Genomic DNA, 26026 nt, shown 5'->3' with positions numbered 1-26026 from the left:
CTGCAGTGTTAGGTCAGACACTGCAGTGTTAGGTCAGACACTGTAGTGTTAGGTCAGACACTGTAGTGTTAGGTCAGACACTGCAGTGTTAGGTCAGACACTGCAGTGTTAGGTCAGACACTGCAGTGTTAGGTCAGACACTGCAGTGTTAGGGCAGACACTGCAGTGTTAGGGCAGACACTGCAGTGTTAGGGCAGACACTGCAGTGTTAGGAAGACATTGCAGTGTTAGGGCAGACACTTCAGTGTTAGGGCAGACACTGCAGTGTTAGGTCAGACACTGCAGTGTTAGGGCAGACACTTCAGTGTTAGGGCAGACACTGCAGTGTTAGGGCAGACACTGCAGTGTTAGGGCAGACACTTTGGTGACCATCTTTACTCAAACTCACACCTTTTGTGACTTTCTACTGTTAGATAAATTACATTTTAAAGGCAGTCTTTCAATATTCCAATACTGCAGCTTTTACAAATATTACAACCCATTTTATTGAAGTAATCTATACTGATTGAACCAAACATAATGAACACCTGCTCTTTCCATGACATAGACTGATCAGGTGAATTCAGGTGAAAGCTATGATCCCTTATTGATGTCACTTGTTAAATCCACTTTTTATGCCTTGAGACAATTGAGACATGGATTGTGTACGTGTGCCATTCAGAGGGTGAATGGATAAGACAAAATATTTAAATGCCTTTGAATGGGGTATGGTAGTAGGTACCAGGTCGCACCGGTTTGTGTCGAACTGCAATACTGCTGGGTTTTTCACGCTCAACAGTTTCCCGTGTATCAAGAATGGTTCACCACCCAAAGGACATCCAGCCAACTTGACACAACTGTGGGAAGCGTTGGAGTCAACATGGGCCAGCATCCCTGTGGAACAATTTTGACACCTTGTAGAGTCCATGTCCCGACAAATTGAGGCTGTTCTGAGGGCAAGGGGGAGGGGGGACAACTCAATATTAGGAACTGTTCCTAATGTTTTGTACACTCAGTGTATATTCTGTTCTGAACAAATGCATTGAGCAGTGCAAAGCATACTGTAGAATGCACAGTACAGCATGTTTTGGTGCATAATACGTAAAATGTTGAACACTTTACTTACGTTTTGGCCGGTTAACATCTCGTCCATCAGGCTGTCATGTTTGGGAGAGTAGTAACCGTGGTGACTGGGAGTGTAGGACCTGTCCGAACTGAGGAGAGGAGGAGAATGTGAGGTTGGTAGCCATGGAAAAATCACACACAGCTAAAACACTGTTCACCACCCAATATGGCAATAATCTAACCATCAGACAAGTAGTAATCTAAAAGGAGGAGAATGGAAGGCTATAATAACATTGAGCTGATTTACTGGTGGTTTTACAGTCTTTAAAGTCCAACTATTGTATTGTTTTTGAAAAGTTTTGTTCAGAAAAGTAGGGGGGGCAATAAGAGGGCCATCTATTAGTTAAACCTGCCATAGAGAAACCATAGCATAAAGAGACAAAAGCACATACCTTTGGATTCGACTACGTAAGCATGGTAGGAAGGAGAAGAAATGAGTGAAAGAGCATCAGAAATATTAGAGCATTCATACACCCTTCTCCTCTACCATAGGTATGTGTATAGACTACCTGTCAGAGCGTCCCCCCTCCAGGCTAAAGCGTAGGTAGTTCATCCCATCCAGGTACTGTCCAGGCAGGGAGTCATCCCCCAGCTCCCTCAGGTCCTCTGCCCTCAGATACTCCCCTCCGTCCCCTGTCATAGTGTCATCACCTGGGAGAGAGAGAGAGAGAGAGAGAGAGAGAGAGAGAGAGAGAGAGAACAAGAGAGAGAGAGAGAGAGAGAGAGAGAGAGAGAGAGAGAGAAAGAGAGAGAGAGAAAAAGAAAGCAAGAGAGCAAGAGAGAATGAGAAAGAGAGAGCAAGAGAGAACGAGAAAGAGAGAGAGCAAGAGAGAAAAAGAAAGAGAGAAAGAAAGAAAGAATGAAAGAAAGAGAGGGAGAGCAGGTGTGTGAGGACCATGGAAGATGATAGGATCATTCTGGGGAAGGGGACATTGTGATTTGGTGTGGGCTCAACAGGAGTAACTACGCAGGAGAGAGCACTTACCTGGGATGTGAGTGTGCACAATCAAACTGACATGAGGTTGAGTTACACATGTACAGACACACACATTCATACATGATCATCCTCCCTCTTCATCATCACATAAAAGCGCTTGTAAACACTACAGATGAGCTTGGAGACACAGAGGTCATAAATGTCTTGTGTCCGTCCACGTTACAAAGCCCTACTGCTGCTGTTACCACTACTGAACAGCAGGGGGCAGAATCAATAATACCCTTTTCACAATACAGAGCTGAACCAAACTGAGCCAAGCTGTACTGGGCTGACCATCTAAAAACCCCACAAAATTTGCGGAAATGAACTGGAAAGGACAGTGTGAAAGGAAATTGCCTGAGCCAGTACAGTACCGTTCAGGTTGGCAGCATAGTGTGAAAAGGGTATTACAGCCCTTAGCGTATGGCTGGTAGCGTACTGTAGGATAGGCTGACAGAACAAGTGAGGCAGAGAGGCAAAGAGAGATGTCCCTGTGTCAATAGCATAACCGCTGCCTATAGGCAGAGAGAGATGTCCCTGTGTCAATAGCATAACCGCTGCCTGTAGGCAGAGAGAGATGTCCCTGTGTCAATAGCATAACCGTTGCCTATAGGCAGAGAGAGATGTCCCTGTGTCAATAGCATAACCACTGCCTGTAGGCAGAGAGAGATGTCCCTGTGTCAATAGCATAACCACTGCCTGCAGGCAGAGAGAGATGTCCCTGTGTCAATAGCATAACCGCTGCCTGTAGGCAGAGAGAGATGTCCCTGTGTCAATAGCATAACCGCTGCCTGTAGGCAGAGAGAGATGTCCCTGTGTCAATAGCATAACCGTTGCCTATAGGCAGAGAGAGATGTCCCTGTGTCAATAGCATAACCGTTGCCTATAGTCAGAGAGAGATGTCCCTGTGTCAATAGCATAACCACTGCCTGTAGGCAGAGAGAGATGTCCCTGTGTCAATAGCATAACCACTGCCTGCAGGCAGAGAGAGATGTCCCTGTGTCAATAGCATAACCACTGCCTATAGGCAGAGAGAGAGATGTCCCTGTGTCAATAGCATAACCGTTGCCTATAGGCAGAGAGAGATGTCCCTGTGTCAATAGCATAACCGTTGCCTATAGTCAGAGAGAGATGTCCCTGTGTCAATAGCATAACCACTGCCTATAGTCAGAGAGAGATGTCCCTGTGTCAATAGCATAACCACTGCCTGCAGGCAGAGAGAGATGTCCCTGTGTCAATAGCATAACCACTGCCTGTAGGCAGAGAGAGATGTCCCTGTGTCAATAGCATAACCACTGCCTGCAGGCAGAGAGAGATGTCCCTGTGTCAATAGCATAACCGCTGCCTGCAGGCAGAGAGAGATGTCCCTGTGTCAATAGAATAACCACTGCCTGTAGGCAGAGAGAGATGTCCCTGTGTCAATAGCATAACCACTGCCTATAGGCAGAGAGAGATGTCCCTGTGTCAATAGCATAACCACTGCCTGTAGGCAGAGAGAGATGTCCCTGTGTCAATAGCATAACCACTGCCTATAGGCAGAGAGAGATGTCCCTGTGTCAATAGCATAACCACTGCCTGTAGGCAGAGAGAGATGTCCCTGTGTCAATAGCATAACCACTGCCTGCAGGCAGAGAGAGTTCAAAATAAACTAAACAAAAGGAAAGGAGGTACAATATGCACTCCTTCATCTCCAGGGTGACTCAAACTCAATACTAGGTGCCATCACTAGAATTAGCACAACAACTGTAAGAGTAAGTAATACTCTAACTATCAGACAAGTGTGCAAATATAGACCCACAAAGCAACGTTCATTAACAACACACCCAATATCAAGAAATGTCAGTTGGAACAGCCAAACCAAACCCAATCCTCGTCTGACAGCTTCCAAAACACAACTAGATTAATGAGGTGTGACTTTTTTTCCACAAATGTGACCGCCAACCACTCCACCTCTATAATCCAATATTTCCTTCCAGAAAGAAAGTGAATTCACTGCACAACCGGAGGAGCCAGGAAAAAGACAAATTGTCCATATCTGTAATGAGGTTTTATGAGGTGACTGTTTGGCCATAAACGCACAAACTCTAACACTTCAAACACACCGACAGCGTCATGGCATTTTTTTGGTACACCAGAATTACATCAATTTCCAATGAAATGCTGTGTTTGCCTTGCAGCATTGCGTTGCAGAGGCAGTTGTAGTGCGTTGGGTGTGGTGCACATGTTGGATTTATCAAATGTTTGCATCAGACTATATGTGTAGACGGCTTGACAGAAATGGTAGCAGAAGGTGAATGTTGAACTTTAGTTACATACATATTCAGACGAAGCTGTGTACTATTTTGCGCAACGACGCTTTCGGTATGTTCGAAGTGTAAGAGCCATGACAGAGAGCCTGGAAGAGTGTAATACTCCCTCCACAGAACAGCGCAAAATGCCTCTAACCGGAATAGAACGAGCAGTGGGAGGTCCCGGTGCACAACTAAGCAAGAGGACAAGTACATTAGAGTATCTATTTTGAGAAACAGATGCTTCACAAGTCTTCAACTGGCAGCTTCATTAAATAGTATCCGCAAAACACCAGTCTCAACGTTAACAGTGGAGAGGCAACTCCGGGATGCTGGCCTTCTAGGCAGAGTTCTCTGTCCAGTGTCGGTGTTCTTTTGCCCATCGCAATCTTTTATTTTTATTGGCCAGTCTGAGATATGGCTTTTTCTTTGCAACTCTGCCTAGAAGGCCAGCATCCCGGAGACGCCTCTTCACTGTTGACGTTGAGACTGGTGTTCTCCGGATACTATTTAATGAAGCTGCCAGTTGAGGACTTGTGAAGCATCTCCCACTCTTTCTATTCTGGTTAGAGGCAGATTGAAGGGAGTAATACACAGCATTGTATGAGATCTTAAGTTTCTTGGCAATTTGGTTCAGATGTTAATGCATGGAATAGCCTTAATTTCAATTCCAAAAAACACTGTCTTATACACAGTGTAAGGGGATAAAGAATATGTACATAAGGATATATGAATGAGTGATGGTACAGAGCAGCATAGGCAAGATACAGTAGATGATATCGAGTACAGTATATACATATGAGATGAGTATGTAAACCAAGTGGCATAGTTAAAGTGGCTAGTGATACATGTATTACATAAGGATGCAGTCGATGATATAGAGTACAGTATCAACGTATGCATATGAGATGAATAATGTAGGGTAAGTAACATTATATAAGGTAGCATTGTTTAAAGTGGCTAGTGATATATTTACATCATTTCCCATCAATTCCCATGATTAAAGTGGCTGGAGTAGAGTCAGTGTCATTGACAGTGTGTTGGCAGTAGCCACTCAATGTTAGTGGTGGCTGTTTAACAGTCTGATGGCCTTGAGATAGAAGCTGTTTTTCAGTCTCTCGGCCCCAGCTTTGATGCACCTGTACTGACCTCGCCTTCTGGATGACAGCGGGGTGAACAGGCAGTGGCTCGGGTGGTTGATGTCCTTGATGATCTTTATGGCCTTCCTGTAGCATCGGGTGGTGTAGGTGTCCTGGAGGGCAGGTAGTTTGCCCCCGGTGATGCGTTGTGCAGACCTCACTACCCTCTGGAGAGCCTTACGGTTGAGGGCGGTGCAGTTGCCATACCAGGCGGTGATACAGCCCGCCAGGATGCTCTCGATTGTGCATCTGTAGAAGTTTGTGAGTGCTTTTGGTGACAAGCCGAATTTCTTCAGCCTCCTGAGGTTGAAGAGGCGCTGCTGCACCTTCTTCACGATGCTGTCTGTGTGAGTGGACCAATTCAGTTTGTCTGTGATGTGTATGCAGAGGAACATAAAACTTGCTACCCTCTCCACTACTGTTCCATCGATGTGGATGGGGGGGTGTTCCCTCTGCTGTTTCCTGAAGTCCACAATCATCTCCTTAGTTTTGTTGACGTTGAGTGTGAGGTTATTTTCCTGACACCACACTCCGAGGGCCCTCACCTCCTCCCTGTAGGCCGTCTCGTCGTTGTTGGTAATCAAGCCTACCACTGTTGTGTCGTCCGCAAACTTGATGATTGAGTTGGAGGCGTGCATGGCCACGCAGTCGTGGGTGAACAGGGAGTACAGGAGAGGGCTCAGAACGCACCCTTGTGGGGCCCCAGTGTTGAGGATCAGCGGGGAGGAGATGTTGTTGCCTACCCTCACCACCTGGGGGCGGCCCGTCAGGAAGTCCAGTACCCAGTTGCACAGGGCGGGGTCGAGACCCAGGGTCTCGAGCTTGATGACGATTGGAGGGTACTATGGTGTTGAATGCCGAGCTGTAGTCGATGAACAGCATTTCACATAGGTATTCCTCTTGTCCAGATGGGTTAGGGCAGTGTGCAGTGTGGTTGAGATTGCATCGTCTGTGGACCTATTTGGGCGGTAAGCAAATTGGAGTGGGTCAAGGGTGTCAGGTAGGGTGGAGGTGATATGGTCCTTGACTAGTCTCTCAAAGCACTTCATGATGACGGATGTGAGTGCTACGGGGCGGTAGTCGTTTAGCTCAGTTACCTTAGCTTTCTTGGGAACAGGAACAATGGTGGCCCTCTTGAAGCATGTGGGAACAGCAGACTGGTATAGGGATTGATTGAATATGTCCGTAAACACACCGGCCAGCTGGTCTGCGCATGCTCTGAGGGCGCGGCTGGGGACTGACGAGTTTCAGAAGAAAGGTCTTTGTTTCTGGCCCTTTTGAGCCTGTAATCGAACACACAAATGCTGATGCTCCAGATACTCAACTAGTCGAAAGAAGGCAAGTTTTAGTGCTTATTTAATCAGAAGCACAGTTTTCCTCATTCTGTTATAAGCTTGGACTGGCTAACACAACGCGTCATTGGAACACAGGAGTGATGGTTGCTGATGATGGGCCTCTGTATGCCTATGTAGATATTCCATAAAAAATCAGCTGTTTCCGGCTACAATAGTCATTTACAACATTAACAATGTCTACACTGTATTTCTGATCAATTTGATGTTATTTTAATGGACAAAAAAATATGCTTTTCTTTCAAAAACAAGGACACTTCTAAGCGACCCCAAACTTTTGAACGGTAGTGTACAGTTGAAGTCGGAAGTTTACATACACCTTAGCCAAATACATTTGAACTAAGTTTCATAATTCCTGACATTTAATCCTAGTAAAAATTCCCTGTCTTTGGTCAGTTAGGATCACCACTTTATTTCAAGAATGTGAAATGTCAGAATAATAGTAGTGAAAATTATTTACTTCAGCTATTATTTCTTTCATCAAATTCCCAGAAGTTGTCATACATTCAATTAGTATTTGGTAGCACTGCCTTTAAATTTTATAACTTGGGTCAAATGTTTTGGGTAGCCTTCCACAAGTGACCCACAAGAAATTGGGTGCATTTTGGCCCATTCCTCCTGACAGAGCTGGTGGAACTGAGTCAGGTTTGTAGGCCTCCTTGCTCACACATGCTGTTTCAGTGCTGCCCAACAGTTTTCTATGGGATTGAGGTCAGGGCTTTGTGATGGCCACTCCAATACCATGACTTTGTTGTCCTTAAGCCATTTTGCCACAACTTTGGAAGTATGCTTGGGCTCATTGTCCATTTGGAAGACCCATTTGTGACCATGCTTTAACTTCCTGACTGATGCCTTGAGATGTTGCTTCAATATATACACATAATTTTCCTGCCTCTTGATGCTATCTATTCTGTGAAGTACACCAGTCCCTCCTGCAGCAAAGCACCCGCACAACATGATGCTGCCACCCCCGTGCTTCATGGTTGGGATGGTGTTCTTCGGCTTGCAACCTAACTGTATGTAAACTTCAGACTTCAACTGTAGTTCCATACATTTTTTTCAACTGGTACCAGGGACCTTCAGACGAGTCTTGTGAGGCCTGTGGGCGTCCTAGAACATGTTTGTGATAGTCTCATCTTTCCATAGAGGGCAAATCTATATCTGGTAAAAGATAATACAAAGAAAAAAACATTCGTTTTTCTTTTCATCATCTTTGAAATGCATGAGAAAGGCCAGACTGTATTATTCCAGCTTAGGCACAATTTAGATTTTGACCAATAGATAGCAGCAGTGTATGTGCAAAGTTCTAGACTGATCCAATGAACCATTGCATTTCTGTTCAAAATGTTGTATCAAGTCTGCCCAAATGTGCCTAATTGGGTTATTAATACATTTTCAAGTTCATAACTGTGCACTCTCCTCAAACAATAGCATGGTATTCTTTCACTGTAATAGCTACTGTAAATTGGACAGTGTAGTTAGATAAAGTGAAGAATTTAAGCTTATCAGATATGTTTATGTCCTGGGAAATTTTCTTGCTTCATTTCACACTTCTCCCCAGCCTACATACTGTAATTCAGGCTCTCCGGGTCATGGCATGTGATATGAGATCTCATATGAGTTCACAGCATTTCAGAGTGGGGATTTGAAATAGCTTAGGGTGAAACTATCTTCCAGGGTTGTTTACAGACAAGTGTTTTGCATTTAACCCCATTTTTTGGCATTAAACAGTCTCCATATATACTTCCATTCTTTTTTTCAACTGGTAGCAGGGACCTTCAGACGAGTCGTGTGAGGCCTGTGGGGGTCCTAGAGCAAAACAAGTGTCTTTTTGCTTAATGACACACTGTACGGGGTAGCATTTATTAAGGGCTCAGAGCATGGTGGATCTGAATATTAAAATGCTTTTAAAACCACTGCTTCCCCTAGCTGATTATCAAGTAGCGTTTCAAAACAAAATCACTGTCGCATTAACATTCAATGGGACACAGACATCATTAGTGTCAATGTAGTTTGTTGTCCACACTAACGCTTTTCGCAATGATATCCAGTATTTCCCATTTAGACAAGTGGCCCTAAATGTGTATATCACAATCTTGATTTCACCGCACTGTGTGTGAATCAAAACCCCCTACCAACAGAGGTTGAGGTTGGTACAGGTTCAAGTATAAACTCTAAGACTCATCCATGACAGCTTGTTATACACAACCATTGCAGAGGAATCTCACACCATGCGAATTACCACGACCACAACAATCCGCCACACACTCGTCAATAGCATTCACCACGGCAACCTTGACACGGTGTACCTTCTAAATCCATGGAGTCATCTGACAGAACAGCATCCTCATTCTGTTTCAGCCCTGTGGGTACAGTCTGCAGGCCTGTACAGCGTACAAAGTGAGAAACTAGCTGACCACAACCAACACACACTAGGATTGGGCTATGGAGAAACGGGAAGGACTTGGGGCAGGCTGAATGAGATGTCTACTCTTATAAAAAGGGTGTCTTTGGCTGTCGCCATAGGGGAACCATTTTGGGTTCCATGTATAAGCTGTGGAAAGGGTTCTTCCAGGAACCCAAAAGGGTTCTTCAAAGGGTTCTCCTATGGGAATAGCTGAAGAACCATTTTAGGTTCTAGATAGCACCTTTTTTCTAAGAGTATACAGGGAAACTGGGACAGAGTTGGAAGTCAGGCCTACAGAGGTGCTAGTAGGTCAAACCACTAAATCAACCACATAAATAGACTGAAGTTTAGAATAACTGTCTCTATATATGGTGCTGGTCATATACAGTAGGCTAGTGACTGGATCAAGTGTCAAACTCACCCTCCTCATCAGAGACATCCAGGACTTCAGTCATGGTCTCAGGAACGTTCATCTTGTGTTTCTCTGTCACCGTCTAGACGACATAAACAGACAAACCCTGTTACAATTTGAGGGACGAATCCTACATGTAACTCCAGTCAAATTGTCACTTAGTCTACTATTGACATTAATGCAAAATTAAGTGAAAATTCAACTCAAGTGGAAGTTAGGATTTGCCCCTCACAGGCTAAATAAACACCATGTGTAAATACTGTGATTTCAGACTAGATGTGAAGGGCTGTTGGACTGAGATAGTTGAATGACTCACGGTTGTCGAGGTAATAATCTCCTCGGTGACCACCTTGAGTGTGTCCACCACAGAGATGTAGCCCAGTCGCCGGGCGATGGCCAGAGCTGTGTTACCATTCTGTTATGATGGGAGAAAGACATAAGTGTGTGTGTGTGTGTGTGTGTGTGTGTGTGTGTGTGTGTGTGTGTGTGTGTGTGTGTGTGTGTGTGTGTGGTGTGTTCAGGAGCAAGTCCACTCACCACAGTGATGTTGTTGGGCTTAGCACCATTCTGCAGCAGTAGATTGATGATGTGTGTGTTTCCTTGCTGTGCTGCTTGGTGGAGGGGAGTGTACCCATTCTGAGAAGAGAAAGTACTGACTTTAATGACTGTCTGGCAAGGCCTGGACATTTAAGAGATTCAAATGTGAACCCTTGGGCTAGCACGCCGTTAGAGAAAAGCACGTATTGACATTCATAACACAGAGAAAATATGTTTAAGTGCTTTATCACACACTATATACACCTTTCTTATGCTTTTCGATATGCAACAAAACCCATTATAAATGCACTGTGGCAGTTTTGTGTATGGTTTATTACCTTGGTTTTGGCGTTGACGCTAGCACCATTCTGTAAGAGGAAGTTGACCATCTTGGCGTTTCCATAGTGACACGCTACAATCAGTGGAGTGTAGCCCAACTGGAGGAGAAAAATAAATCACAGTATCAAAACACATCTACTAACATTATCAAACATAAATAATAGTGCCTTATCATCTTTCCAGTAGAATGGTCATTCTATGCTCAAATTAAATGAATGTAAGTTCTGTCCATACCTTAGTTTGCTGGTCCAGGTTGGCTCCATGTGTAGCCAGTATCTCACTGACAACCACCTTGTCCTCCTGGGCAGCAAGATGGAGGGAGGTGAGGCCACTCTGAAGGGACAATATGTTACAATATGTTACTCACCACATCTCTAAATCCATCAATCAATTAGCACACTGTATAGTGTAACTATAGACAGGATATTGTCCATAGATACTGTATGTGGTTACATTAGGTTACATGGTTCCCCTAAATATTGAGGGAGTTTTGAGTGACAGGCGACCTTTACCACCAAAACAGGAAATTACACGTTGACAGGGGAGGAAATGTGAGATTGGGTACTTGGGTTTTATGACCCGTTTCACTCATGCAGAGTGCAGATACACTCCACCAGGTGTTATCAGTGAGATAGTTTGCATTTGTCATCGGTACAGTATATATGACAAGGCAGACTGAGTCTGGTACAGCAGTGATATATCTACATCCACTCAGGTCTGTCTGGGGTTCAGTGATAGAGCTGGATGAAGAATGAGCGGATAGGAAAACGGTTAAAGGAGGAATAAATCGGGGGTTTCTGCTTGAAACAAATCCCTGTGATAAATGGGGATAGAGGAGGTTGACTGACAGCCCTGCATGCCTGATCTGCATTTCTAAGACAATGTGTGTCTGGGCAGGATTATAAAGTGTGCGCTTGTGTGTGCGTGCATGTGTGTTTTGGATGCGTATGTGAGCACATGTGTTTGTGTGCATGTCCTGTATTCATAAGCGTATGCATGTTTAGTATGTGCATGTCTATAAGCGTGTGTAGGTATGTGCATGCGAGCAGGTGTGTGTCTCGCTTTCGCTTACAGACAGGGATAATTAAGTAGGATCCATGGTCGTCACGGCAGTGTACTAACCTCCCACATCCCTTGCTGTGACTCATCCATCTACAGCACTGGGCACCAGCAATCTTACTGTTCCTAAAATAGCCATGAAATAGCTCTCCACCCCTCTTTTAACTTCATTCCTGCTACATTCTCGTAAGCCATGCAGGAGCTCTGTAATCACAACTGAGTACTTGTAACAAAGCTAAATGTAATAACACTGGTAAATGTAATAACACTAGTAAATGTAATAACACTGGTAAATGTAATAACACTGCTAAATGTAATTACACTGGTAAATGTAATAACACTGGTAAATGTAATAACACTGGTAAATGTAATAACACTGGTAAATGTAATAATCTTTTCTATTTGTAATAACTTTCAGATTTTTTTATGTACAGTGGCAGGAAAAGGTATGTGAACCCTTTGGAATTACCTGGATTTCTGCAAAGAATTTGATCTGATCTTCACATAGACAAACAGTGTGCTTAAACTAATAACACACAAATTATTGTATTTTTCTTGACTATATTGAATACATCATTTAAACATTCACACTGTAGGTTGGAAAAAGTATGTGAACCCCTAGGCTGATGACTTCTCCAAAAGCTAATTGGAGTCACGAGTCAGCTAACCTGGAGTCCAATCAATGAGACGAGATTGGAGATGTTGGTTGGAGCTGCCCTGCCCTATAAAAAACACTCACAAAATTTGAGTTTGCTATTCACAAATCAAATCAAATCAAATTTATTTATATAGCCCTTCGTACATCAGCTGATATCTCAAAGTGCTGTACAGAAACCCAGCCTAAAACCCCAAACAGCAAGCAATGCAGGTGTAGAAGCACGGTGGCTTTAGAAAGGCCTTAGGAAGAAACCTAGAGAGGAACCATATGGGGTGCCAGTCCTCTTCTGGCTACATCATTTAACAGAACATGGCCAAGATGTTCAAATGTTCATAAATGACCAGCATGGTCGAAGGTTAAGGCAGAACAGTTGAACTGGAGCAGCAGCACAGTCAGGTGGAAGTTGAAACTGAGCAGCAGCATGGCCAGGTGGACTGGGGACAGCAAGGAGTCATCATGTCAGGTAGTCCTGGGGCATGGTCCAGGGCTCAGGTCAGCTGAAACTGGAACAGCAGCATGGCCAGGTGGACTGGGGACAAGGAGTCATCATGTCAGGTAGTCCTGGAGAGGAGGGCTCAGGTCCTCCGAGAGAGAGAAAGAAAGAGAGAAGGAGAGAATTAGAGAACGCACACTTAGATTCACACAGGACACCGAATAGGACAGGAGAAGTACTCCAGATATAACAAACTGACCCCAGCCCCCCGACACATAAACTACTGCAGCATAAATACTGGAGGCTGAGACAGGAGGGGTCAGGAGACACAAGAAGCATTGCCTGATGTGAACCATGCCTCGAACAAAATACATCTCAGAAGACCTATGATTAAGAATAGTTGACTTGCATAAAGCTGGAAAGAGTTACAAAAGTATCTCTAAAAGCCTTGATGTTCATCAGTCCACAGTAAGATAAATTGTCTATAAATGGAGAAAGTTCAGCACGGTTGCTACTCTCCCTAGGAGTTGCCATCCTGCAAAGACGACTGCAAGAGCACATTGCAGAATGCTTAATGAGGTTAAGAAGAATCCTAGAGTGTCAGCTAAAGACTTACAGAAATCTCTGGAACATGATAACATCTCTGTTGACGAGTCTACGATATGTAAAACACTAAACAAGAATGGTGCTCATGGGAGGACACCACAGAAGAAGCCACTGCTGTCCAAAAAAACAAATTTCTGCACATCTGAAGTTTGCAAAAGAGCACCTGCATGTTCCACAACACTACTGGCAAAATAAGATGAAACTACAGTTGAGTTGTTTGGAAGGAACAAACAACACAATGTGTGGAGAAGAAAAAGGCACATCACACCAACATCAAAACCTCATCCCAACTGTAAAGTATGGTGGAGGGAGCACCATGGTTTAGGGATGCTTTGCTGCCTCAGGGCCTGGACAACATGCTATCATCGACGGAAAAATGGGAGGCGAAAGTTGAGTCATGACCCCCTTATCCGCGCTTCTTAACACCCGACGGAAATATGAATTCCCAAGTTTATCAAGACATTTTGCAGAAAAATGTAAGACTATCTGTCCGCCAACTGAAGCTCAACAGAAGTTGGGTGATGCAACAGGACAATGACCCAAAAAACAGAAATAAATCAACAACAGAATGGCTTCAAGAGAAGAAAATATGCCCAGTCAGAGTCCTGACCTCAACCCGATTTAAAATGCTGTGGCATGACCTCGAGAGCGGTTCATACCAGACATCCTAAGAATATTGCTGAACTGAAACAGTTTTGTAAAGATGAATGGTCCAAAATTCCTCCTGACCGTTGTGCAGGTCTGATCTGCAACTACAAAAAAACGTTTGGTCGAGTTTATTGCTGTTTATTGCAGACTGTGTTTGTCTAATTGGTGTGATTTAGATGAAGGTCAGATCAAATTTTATGACCAATTTATGCAGAAATCCAGGTAATTCCAAAGGGTTCACATACCTTTTCTTGCCACTGTAATAACTTGCCGGTAAATGGAATAAAACGTTGAACGATAAACGGAATAACGTTTTCCGGTAAATGTAACACACACACATTCGGTCTTCAACGAGGTCCGGAGGGCCGCACAGATTTAGTTTTACATTCGCATAAAATGTGCCTCCATCCATCATTTTATCCATTGTTTTTGGAATTTGCAATGCTCCCTGAATGTCTAGCTCCGATTTCAGTGATTATTAGCAAGCTGGACACAGTCAAAGAAACTGTATGAATGTAGGTCCTTTATCATTTCTCTGGTGGCATGCATTAAAACACAAATCTTTGTTATGGTTTTCTTTTGCAAAATAACTATGCATTAACTGACTTATTTTTGAATAATTGTCAACATACTATATAACATCACATTAAGGTCTAGGACGTTCACTCTATTACAAGGAACAATTGCATGTCTATTTTTCTCCGGCGAAGTAGCTTATCATTGTTGACGCTAGCCTATCTTTTTTGTTGTTTTATTTGTTGTATTTTAAACCCTTTTTCTCTCCAATTTCCATCTGGTCTCATCGCTGCAATTTCCCAACGGGCTCGGGAGGCGAAAGTCGAGTCATGACCCCCCCCCTATCCACGCTTCTTAACACCCGCCCACTTTACCCGGAAGCCAGCCGCACCAATGTGTCGGAGGAAACACCTTTCACCTGACAACCGATGTCAGCCTTTAGGCGCCCGGGCCCGCCACAAGGAGTCGCTAGAGTGTGATGAGCCAAAGCCCTTGCAGCTAGGACCACGGATTGACTCGGGAGTGTGACTGTTTGAATCCTGGCTGTTTGTTGGTGTTTCCCTCTGCCTTGTGACCTGCCCTGTCTGGAACTGCGAGGAGTAACAGTCTATATTCCTACAAATGACAAAGACCAAAGCTGGTGGGAGTACCATTGAGGATAGTGGTGTCTCTCTATCACAGGTGAAGGATCTTTTAAACAAACAAAAATGGTTCTATAAGCAGTTGTTACAACAACATGAAAATAGTGTTGTGTCCAAATATTGGTGGAGTAATAAAATAATGGGCGATCTGACCAGAGAGGTCCAGGACCTGAAGAACAGTTTGCAGTTCACCTAGGGTCAGTTTGAAGGGTTTAAACAGGAGAACAGCAAGATGACAGCAATCTGTACGTCATTGAGAGAGGACATCAGTTCTGTATGTGACCTAATGATAACAACGACGGAGAAATCAGAACAACATTGTTGTGGACGGAATTGCAGAATCTCCACATGAGACTTGGATGGAGTCCGAGGACAAAGTGAGGGAAATTATCACTGAGAAACTGAAGATGGATCACAGGAAAATTGAGGTGGAGCCCGCCCACAGGACCTGAAAACCCCCTCCGGCACAGGTGACAGGCCCAGGCCGATAGTAGACAAGTTCCTGAGGTTATAGGACACGGTAGCTGCTCTGGAAAAAGCCAAGAACTTGAGAGGAATGTACCGAAACGAGGACTATCCTGAAGCTGTGCGCCAGAAGATGAAAGAGCTTATCACAGCCATGAAAGCTGCCAGAGCGCATGGGGGCATGGTGCGTAGGGACATCCGTTATAACAGGCTCATTGTTCACCCTCCCTCCCAAAAGCCTGGAAGGGATGAGTGAGCCAAGCCTGTGGGTTCGTAGTTTCAACCCCACAGCACACACACACTTACACACACCAACATATGATGTCTATCTCTGATAAGCTACCAAGGAAAGGGCTACAAAAGCCCATATTAATATACCGTATGTAGCCTCAGAAATGAGGTTCATGAAATAAATAACTTGCTAAGATCAGATCATTTTCATATATTAGCGATCTCTGAGACTCACTTGGGTAATTCCTTAGATGACACAGTATTAGCAATACAAGGATATAACATCCAGTTGAAGTCAGAAGTTTACATACACTTAGGTTGGAGTCATTAAAACTCGTTTGTCAACCACTCCACAAATGTCTTGTTAACAAACTATAGTTTTGGCAAGTCGTTTAGGACATCTACTTTATGCATGTAGTAATTTGCACAAGTAATTTTTCCAACAATTGTTTACAGAAATATTATTTAACTCACTGTAAGCACCAGCTGTAAGAGCAGCTCACAGATCATTGCACCTGTACATAGCTCAACTGTAAATAGCCCATCCAACTACCTCATCCCCATACTGTATTTATTTATTTTGCTCCTTTACACCCCAGTATCTCTACTTGCACATTCATCTTCTGCACATCTATCACTCCAGTGTTTAATTGGAAAATCAAAAGAAATCAGCCAAGACCTCAGAAAAAAATTGTAGACCTCCACGTGTCTGGTTCATCCTTGGGGGCAATTTCCAAATTCCTGAAGGTACCACGTTTATCTGTACAAACAATAGTACGCAAGTATAAACACCATGGGACCACGCAGCTGTCATACCGCTCAGGAAGAAGACGTGGTCTGTCTCCTAGAGATGAACACACTTTGGTGCGAAAAGTGCAAATCAATCCCAGAACAACAGCAAAGGACCTTGTGAAGATGCTGGAGGGAACAGGTACAAAAGTATCTATAACCACAGTAAAACGAGTCCTATATCAACATAACCTGAAAGGCTGCTCAGCAAGGATGAAGTCACTGCTCCAAAACCACCATAAAAAGCCAGACTACGGTTTGCAACTACACATGGGGACAAAGGTCGTACTTTTTGGAGAAATGTCCTCTGCTCTGATGAAACAAAAATAGAACTGTTTGGTCATAATGACCATCATAATGTCAAGCAAGGAGGCACAAGGATTAATAAACATGCACCTGTTAAGAAACTGACAGTTCGAACTGTTAAGGCGATATTGAATTAATGAGGAATTTAATGATTTTGTTTCACCAAATATAATACTATTTCTTTGTGAAGAAATTAGCAACAGACTTTCAGCATGCTTATAGAGAAGGGCACTCAACATGTACTGCACTGGCACAAATGACTGATGGCTGGTTGAAAGAACTTGATAATAAGAAGATTGTGGGAGCTATACTGTTAGATTTCAGTGTAGCCTTTGATATTATTGACGAAACCTGTTGTTGAAAAAACATATTTGATATGGCTTTTCAACCATATCATGGATTGAGAGCTATCTATCTAATATAAAACAAAGAGTTTTCATTAATGGAACCTTTTCAAATGTTAAACATGTAAAGTGTGGTGTACTTCAGGGCAGCTCTATTGGCCCTCTACTCTTTTCTATTTTTACCAATGCCACTGGCATTAAACAAAGCCTGAGTGTCCATGTATGCTGATGATTCAACCATATATGCGTCAGCAACCAAAGCTAGTGAAATCACTGCAACCCTAAACAAAGACTTGCAGTCAGTTTATGAATTCGTGGCCAGTAATAAACTGGTCCTAAACATCTCTAAAACTAAAAGCATTGTATTTGGTACAAATCATTCCCTAAGCTCTAAACCTCAGCTGAATCTGGTAATGAATATAGCGGCTGTTGAACAAGTGGAGGAGATTAAATTACTTAGTGTTACCTTAGATTGTAAACTGTCATGGTCAACACATATTGATTCAATGGTTATAAAGATGGGGAGAGTGCTGTCTGTGATAAAGAGATGCTCTGCTTTTTTGACACCACACTCCACAAAGCAAGTCCTGCAGAATCTACTTCTATCTTACCTTGATTATTGTCCAGTCATATGGTCAAGTGCTACAAAGAAGGACCTAGTTAAGCTGCAGCTGGCCCAGAACAGAGTGGCACATGTTGTTCTTCATTGTAATCAGAGGGCTGATATCAATACTATGCATGCCAGTCTCTCTTGGCTAAGTTGAGAAAAGACTGACTGCATTGCTTCTTGTTTTTATAAGAAACAATGTGTTGGAATTTCCAAATTGTTTGCATAGTCAACTTCTGTACGGCACTGACACAGACACTTACTCCACCAGACATGCTACTAAGGGTCTTTTCACAGTCCCCAGGTCCAGAACAAATTCAAGGTAACGTACAGTATTACACAGAGCCATGATTGCATGGAACTCCCTTCCATCTCATATACAGCAAGAGAACAGCAAACCTGGTTTCAAAAAACAAATAAAGCAACACCTCAAGAATCAATGCCGTGACCTACTTTTTGTGTGTATGTACTGACATGTATGTGTCACTGATAGATGCACACACACACACACACACACACACACACACACACACACACACACAAACTACATGTAAATATTGTTCATGTGTGTAAATTGTAGTCTTTTGTCTGTAATGTCTTTTTCGTTATGTGTCGGACCCCAGGTGACCATGACACAACGGACAAACTGAGAACTAGACTATGCCTTCAGGGGACCATGACGCAACGTCCAATGAACGTCCTAAAAACATCTTCGGAGAAGCCCATGGGACAAACTGGGAACTACAAAAAGGTCCCCAAGAGAACGTTCCTTTGGGACCATCAAGCAACATCATAAGGACAAGTAAAATGACTATTTCATCTCAATGAATACATGTACTCTGTTTTCTGCTGTTTATAATGTATGGATTCCTAAATTATTTGTTGAGATACAGTACCACTCAACAGTTTGGGTTTTCTTTATTTTTACTATTTTCTACATTGTAGAATAACAGTGAAGATATCAAAACTACTATGAAATAACAAATATGGAACCATGTAGTAACCAAAAAAGTGTTAAACAAATCAAAATATATTTTATATTGGTTTTACCATGGTCACAGCCTGGTCTTATCTTGGTCACAGCTTGGTCTTACCTTGGTCACAGCATGGTCATACCTTGGTATTACCTTGGTCTTAGCTTGGTCATAGCTTGCTCTTATCCCATCATAATATAAGATTGTTTTACTCCATACTCCAAACAATGTTTAGCCTCAAATATAGCTTCAAGCATGGTTTACAGAACTACTTTTGTTACACTCCACCATCCATTTCACCTCCTCACAGACACCTATCCAGGTCATGGCACCAATTGGACAGACTGGTTTCTAACCTAGGTATTCTGCAGGCCACAAGACTGTTACCCCGCTAAGATTAAACATAGGCATAAGCGCAGGGAGCTTACACACATTTTTAGGTCTTAGACAAGTATATTTACACCTACATCACTTTTCAGGTGCTATCCCCTACTGGCTTTCAGGTGCTATCCCCTACTGGCTTTCAGGTGTGATCCCCTACTGCCTTTCAGGTGCTATCCCCTACTGCCGTTCAGGTGCTATCCCCTACTGCCTTTCAGGTGCTATCCCCTACTGCCGTTCAGGTGCTATCCCCTACTGGCTTTCAGGTGCAATCCCCTACTGCCTTTCAGGTGCTATCCCCTACTGGCTTTCAGGTGCTATCCCCTACTGCCTTTCAGGTGCTATCCCCTACTGGCTTTCAGGTGCTATCCCCTACTGCCTTTCAGGTGCTATCCCCTACTGCCTTTCAGGTGCTATCCCCTACTGGATTTCAGGTGCTATCCCCTACTGGATTTCAGGCGCTATCCCCTATTGCCTTTCAGGTGCTATCCCCTACTGGCTTTCAGGTGCTATCCACTACTGGCTTTCAGGTGCTATCCACTACTGGCTTTCAGGTGCTATCCACTACTGGCTTTCAGGTGCTATCCCCTACTGGCTTTCAGGTGCTATCCCCTACTGCCTTTCAGGTGCTATCCACTACTGCCTTTCAGGTGCTATCCACTACTGCCTTTCAGGTGCTATCCACTACTGCCTTTCAGGTGCTATCCACTACTGCCTTTCAGGTGCTATCCACTACTGCCTTTCAGGTGCTATCCACTACTGCCTTTCAGGTGCTATCCCCTACTGCCTTTCAGGTGCTATCCACTACTGCCTTTCAGGTGCTATCCACTACTGCCTTTCAGGTGCTATCCCCTACTGGCTTTCAGGTGCTATCCACTACTGGCTTTCAGGTGCTATCCACTACTGCCTTTCAGGTGCTATCCACTACTGGCTTTCAGGTGCTATCCCCTACTGCCTTTCAGGTGCTATCCACTACTGGCTTTCAGGTGCTATCCACTACTGGCTTTCAGGTGCTATCCCCTACTGCCTTTCAGGTGCTATCCACTACTGGCTTTCAGGTGCTATCCACTACTGCCTTTCAGGTGCTATCCACTACTGCCTTTCAGGTGCTATCCACTACTGGCTTTCAGGTGCTATCCACTACTGCCTTTCAGGTGCTATCCCTACTGGCTTTCAGGTGCTATCCACTACTGCCTTTCAGGTGCTATCCACTACTGGCTTTCAGGTGCTATCCACTACTGCCTTTCAGGTGCTATCCACTACTGGCTTTCAGGTGCTATCCACTACTGCCTTTCAGGTGCTATCCACTACTGGCTTTCAGGTGCTATCCACTACTGCCTTTCAGGTGCTATCCACTACTGCCTTTCAGGTGCTATCCACTACTGGCTTTCAGGTGCTATCCACTACTGCCTTTCAGGTGCTATCCACTACTGGCTTTCAGGTGCTATCCACTACTGCCTTTCAGGTGCTATCCACTACTGCCTTTCAGGTGCTATCCACTACTGCCTTTCAGGTGCTATCCACTACTGCCTTTCAGGTGCTATCCCCTACTGGCTTTCAGGTGCTATCCACTACTGCCTTTCAGGTGCTATCCACTACTGGCTTTCAGGTGCTATCCACTACTGCCTTTCAGGTGCTATCCACTACTGCCTTTCAGGTGCTATCCACTACTGCCTTTCAGGTGCTATCCACTACTGCCTTTCAGGTGCTATCCCCTACTGGCTTTCAGGTGCTATCCACTACTGCCTTTCAGGTGCTATCCACTACTGCCTTTCAGGTGCTATCCACTACTGCCTTTCAGGTGCTATCCCCTACTGCCTTTCAGGTGCTATCCCCTACTGGCTTTCAGGTGCTATCCACTACTGCCTTTCAGGTGCTATCCACTACTGCCTTTCAGGTGCTATCCACTACTGCCTTTCAGGTGCTATCCACTACTGCCTTTCAGGTGCTATCCACTACTGGCTTTCAGGTGCTATCCACTACTGCCTTTCAGGTGCTATCCACTACTGCCTTTCAGGTGCTATCCACTACTGCCTTTCAGGTGCTATCCACTACTGCCTTTCAGGTGCTATCCACTACTGGCTTTCAGGTGCTATCCACTACTGCCTTTCAGGTGCTATCCACTACTGCCTTTCAGGTGCTATCCACTACTGCCTTTCAGGTGCTATCCACTACTGCCTTTCAGGTGCTATCCACTACTGCCTTTCAGGTGCTATCCACTACTGCCTTTCAGGTGCTATCCACTACTGCTTTCAGGTGCTATCCACTACTGCCTTTCAGGTGCTATCCACTACTGCCTTTCAGGTGCTATCCCCTACTGCCTTTCAGGTGCTATCCACTACTGCCTTTCAGGTGCTATCCACTACTGCCTTTCAGGTGCTATCCACTACTGCCTTTCAGGTGCTATCCACTACTGGCTTTCAGGTGCTATCCACTACTGCCTTTCAGGTGCTATCCACTACTGGCTTTCAGGTGCTATCCACTACTGCCTTTCAGGTGCTATCCCCTACTGGCTTTCAGGTGCTATCCACTACTGCCTTTCAGGTGCTATCCACTACTGGCTTTCAGGTGCTATCCACTACTGCCTTTCAGGTGCTATCCACTACTGGCTTTCAGGTGCTATCCACTACTGCCTTTCAGGTGCTATCCACTACTGGCTTTCAGGTGCTATCCACTACTGCCTTTCAGGTGCTATCCACTACTGCCTTTCAGGTGCTATCCACTACTGGCTTTCAGGTGCTATCCACTACTGCCTTTCAGGTGCTATCCACTACTGGCTTTCAGGTGCTATCCACTACTGCCTTTCAGGTGCTATCCACTACTGCCTTTCAGGTGCTATCCACTACTGCCTTTCAGGTGCTATCCACTACTGCCTTTCAGGTGCTATCCCCTACTGGCTTTCAGGTGCTATCCACTACTGCCTTTCAGGTGCTATCCACTACTGGCTTTCAGGTGCTATCCACTACTGCCTTTCAGGTGCTATCCACTACTGCCTTTCAGGTGCTATCCACTACTGCCTTTCAGGTGCTATCCACTACTGCCTTTCAGGTGCTATCCCCTACTGGCTTTCAGGTGCTATCCACTACTGCCTTTCAGGTGCTATCCACTACTGCCTTTCAGGTGCTATCCACTACTGCCTTTCAGGTGCTATCCCCTACTGCCTTTCAGGTGCTATCCCCTACTGGCTTTCAGGTGCTATCCACTACTGCCTTTCAGGTGCTATCCACTACTGCCTTTCAGGTGCTATCCACTACTGCCTTTCAGGTGCTATCCACTACTGCCTTTCAGGTGCTATCCACTACTGGCTTTCAGGTGCTATCCACTACTGCCTTTCAGGTGCTATCCACTACTGCCTTTCAGGTGCTATCCACTACTGCCTTTCAGGTGCTATCCACTACTGCCTTTCAGGTGCTATCCACTACTGGCTTTCAGGTGCTATCCACTACTGCCTTTCAGGTGCTATCCACTACTGCCTTTCAGGTGCTATCCACTACTGCCTTTCAGGTGCTATCCACTACTGCCTTTCAGGTGCTATCCACTACTGCCTTTCAGGTGCTATCCACTACTGCCTTTCAGGTGCTATCCACTACTGCCTTTCAGGTGCTATCCACTACTGCCTTTCAGGTGCTATCCACTACTGCCTTTCAGGTGCTATCCACTACTGCCTTTCAGGTGCTATCCACTACTGCCTTTCAGGTGCTATCCACTACTGGCTTTCAGGTGCTATCCACTACTGCCTTTCAGGTGCTATCCACTACTGGCTTTCAGGTGCTATCCACTACTGCCTTTCAGGTGCTATCCACTACTTCCTTGGTGGCTATGAGTAAGACACTTTGCCCCTTAACTGCCACAAAGGAAAGGCTAACACTGTTCAGCTCCAAACCTGTTCTGGTGTTTTGTGTGTCATAGGTTTGGGTAAGATGACAACAAAAATACATGTTTCCATTGTACAATATACTTTTATTTTGAAATAAAAATGTTGCCTGAAGATGTGTGTGTTATTTTGTCACCTGCCTATCTGTTCCTGTGAGTGTGTGTGCGTTTATAATAAAAGGTTGAGACTGTATTTGTGGGTATATACCAGTATGTGTCTTTTTGCAACAACAATTGGCATTGATAACCCCCCTTATGAAATAATTCATAACTCCTTCATGAGTTTTCCATTATCATTCATCATAACCTTCATACCACATTCAACATCAATCATATTTAATCTTCAAAACAAAATAGTATTATAAGTATTATTTTATAATCAAACTATCTGGTTGGATTGAGCTGTTACTGACTGCGTTAGTTCTGTGCCGCACAAGACTTTAATAGCCTCTGCTGAGGTGAAGCCAAGGTGTTAGCTTGTGAAGCTAATGCCATTCTTCAGGTTTCAGGCAAGGTTACTCAACATATTAATTTGACTCCAATTGCCCTGGTGCCATCCAGACCTACCAACCAGATTTGAAATCGTACAAAATACTTTAAGCGTTTGGCTTGAGCATGCCTGGAGTGCCAGGCGGATGGGTTTTGCACTTTTGGGACTATTCCATGTCCATCAAAAAGACGGAAATAACAAATGAAGACCTGGATTTGGGCTATTACACGAACGGTTGAAGCTATTAATGTTATTCATCAACATGTAATAATAACCTTGATTAATAATAATCAAGTGTGTGTGTGTGTGTGTGTGTGTGTGTGTGTGTGTGTGTGTGTGTGTGTGTGTGTGTGTGTGTGTGTGTGTGTACACGACTGTGCATGTGTGTACATTTCAATGTGTGCTTGTGTAACGGATGTGAAACGGCTAGCTTAGTTAGCGGTGCGCGCTAAATAGCGTTTCAATCGGTGACGTCACTTGCTCTGAGACCTTGAAGTAGTGGTTCCCCTTGCTCTGCAAGGGCCGCGGCTTTTGTGGAGCGATGGGTAACGATGCTTCGTGGGTGACTGTTGTTGATGTGTGCAGAGGGTCCCTGGTTCGCGCCCGGGTATGGGCGAGGGGACGGTCTAAAGTTATACTGTTACACTTGTGAGTGTGTCTATGTATGAGTATTCATGGATGATGTGCATGAGTTTGTTTGTGTTGTAATTGGCTGTGGGTGCTGGTATGTGCATCCAATTGGGGGAAGTAGCACATAATAACATTGATTTTGTGATGTTATAACATGATTGGTTGAAGTTATTACAGTATTCATAAAAAAAGTTGTTATTCACTAGTTAATGAAATAACTTATTACACTTATCGGAAAAAGTTATTATGTTTACCTTATAAACATTTTTACATTTACCAGCAAGTTATTACATTTACCAGGTTTAAAAATAGAAACGTTATTACATTTACCAGGTTTAAAAATAGAAACGTTATTACATTTACCAGGTTTAAAAATGGAAACGTTATTACATTTACCAGGTTTAAAAATAGAAACATTATTACATTTCCTGGTGTTAATACATTTACCGTTGTTACAGGGCTGGAAGCTAACCTGAGATATGTGTGTGTAATTCGCATTTTTCTGAGAAAATATCACAAAGATATCGACGAGTCTTTTAGAGTGAAAGCTAACCCCCCCTGTTAGGATTCGCCCTTACTGACAGCGTAACTATATTCACAAAAGACCCTAAAAAAGGGAGATCTGAAAGGAGAGAACGCAAGTGGAAAGAAAGACTGACATCAGAGGCCCTGTTCATTTGAATCCCTCAGAAGCAGTGAGACATCACGTCTCAGAGAAGAGAGGCAGTCAGTATCTGTGACCAGAGTACGAAGGCCTATGTACAACTTTAACTTTTCAGTTGGTTTAATGTGTGAGTCGTTGAAGAGTGGGTTCAAACCCACGGCCGCGTTACATAAGCAGTTTAAAACCAAGAGGGATGGGAAGATGTAGCCCTACCTTGGTGGAGACGTTGACTTCAGTCCCCTTCTCGATGAGCAGGGCGGCCATGTCAGCGTGCCCCTCCTGTGAGGCCAGGTGCAGAGGGGTGACCCCCTGCTTGGTCAGGATGTTGGTGTCTGCCCCGTACTGCAGCAGCACCACCGCAATGTCCATCTGGTTCTTCTTCGCCGCAATGTGGAGTGGGGTGTAGCCGTTCTGGAGGGAGAGTGTGTGAGAGAGAAAGAAAATTCAGCCATACAGATACCTTTAGAGATGTACTCACTCACTCACTCACTCACTCACTCACTCACTCACTCACACACACACACACACTCACTCACACACTCACTCACACACTCACACACTCACTCACACACACACACAGAAGCACGCGCACACTCACTCATTCACTCACTCACACACTCACACACACACAGAAACACACACACACACACACACACACACACACACACACACACACACACACACACACACACACACACACACACAGCTTCAATACCACATTGACTGTCCACCCCTAGGCTGACCGACGTCTCTCCTCCCACCTGTTTGGGGAGAGTGCCAGAGTGGCCTCATGGAGGTCTCACCTTGGCCGTGGTGTGGGGGGAGGCCCCTTTGTCCAAAAGCAGGAGCGCCACCTTCTGGTTATCATAATGTGCAGCGACATGGAGAGGTGTGAGGCCGTTCTGCAAGGATGACGAGGTGAGTGCAGATTGGATAAAACCAGGCTGGTTAGCGGAGCAAGCAGCCATTAAGAACACTGGTCAACATACACAACACATGATAAATAAGCTGAGTTATAGGGGCACTATTACAGCTTGTTACGGAAAACAAGGCTTATATTAAAGAGCAAGCAGCAGGAGGATCGCTGGGCGGGTCCTTATTCAAAAAGAATAAGAAGAAACAAATTATATCTGTTATCTGTCTTTCCTAAAAGTAGA

At 44.3% G+C, this 26026-nt stretch overlaps 1 protein-coding gene across 1 annotated transcript in view; it reads right to left on the bottom strand.

Annotated features, from left to right (window-relative positions):
- Positions 1-26026, bottom strand: part of LOC112214895 (ankyrin-2-like) — a 192760-nt gene that overhangs the window by 50466 nt on the left and 116268 nt on the right. The window contains 10 exon segments of the mRNA XM_042298414.1: positions 1106-1193; positions 1497-1508; positions 1614-1755; positions 9688-9760; positions 9995-10093; positions 10216-10314; positions 10554-10652; positions 10789-10887; positions 25083-25280; positions 25673-25771. Coding sequence (XP_042154348.1) covers positions 1106-1193; positions 1497-1508; positions 1614-1755; positions 9688-9760; positions 9995-10093; positions 10216-10314; positions 10554-10652; positions 10789-10887; positions 25083-25280; positions 25673-25771 — 1008 coding nt within the window.

Source organism: Oncorhynchus tshawytscha, linkage group LG15 (assembly GCF_018296145.1).
Source record: "Oncorhynchus tshawytscha isolate Ot180627B linkage group LG15, Otsh_v2.0, whole genome shotgun sequence".
In the NCBI taxonomy this organism is placed as follows: domain Eukaryota; kingdom Metazoa; phylum Chordata; class Actinopteri; order Salmoniformes; family Salmonidae; genus Oncorhynchus; species Oncorhynchus tshawytscha.
Note: the sequence above shows the minus strand (reverse complement) of the source record. Positions and strands in the feature narration are given on the sequence as shown.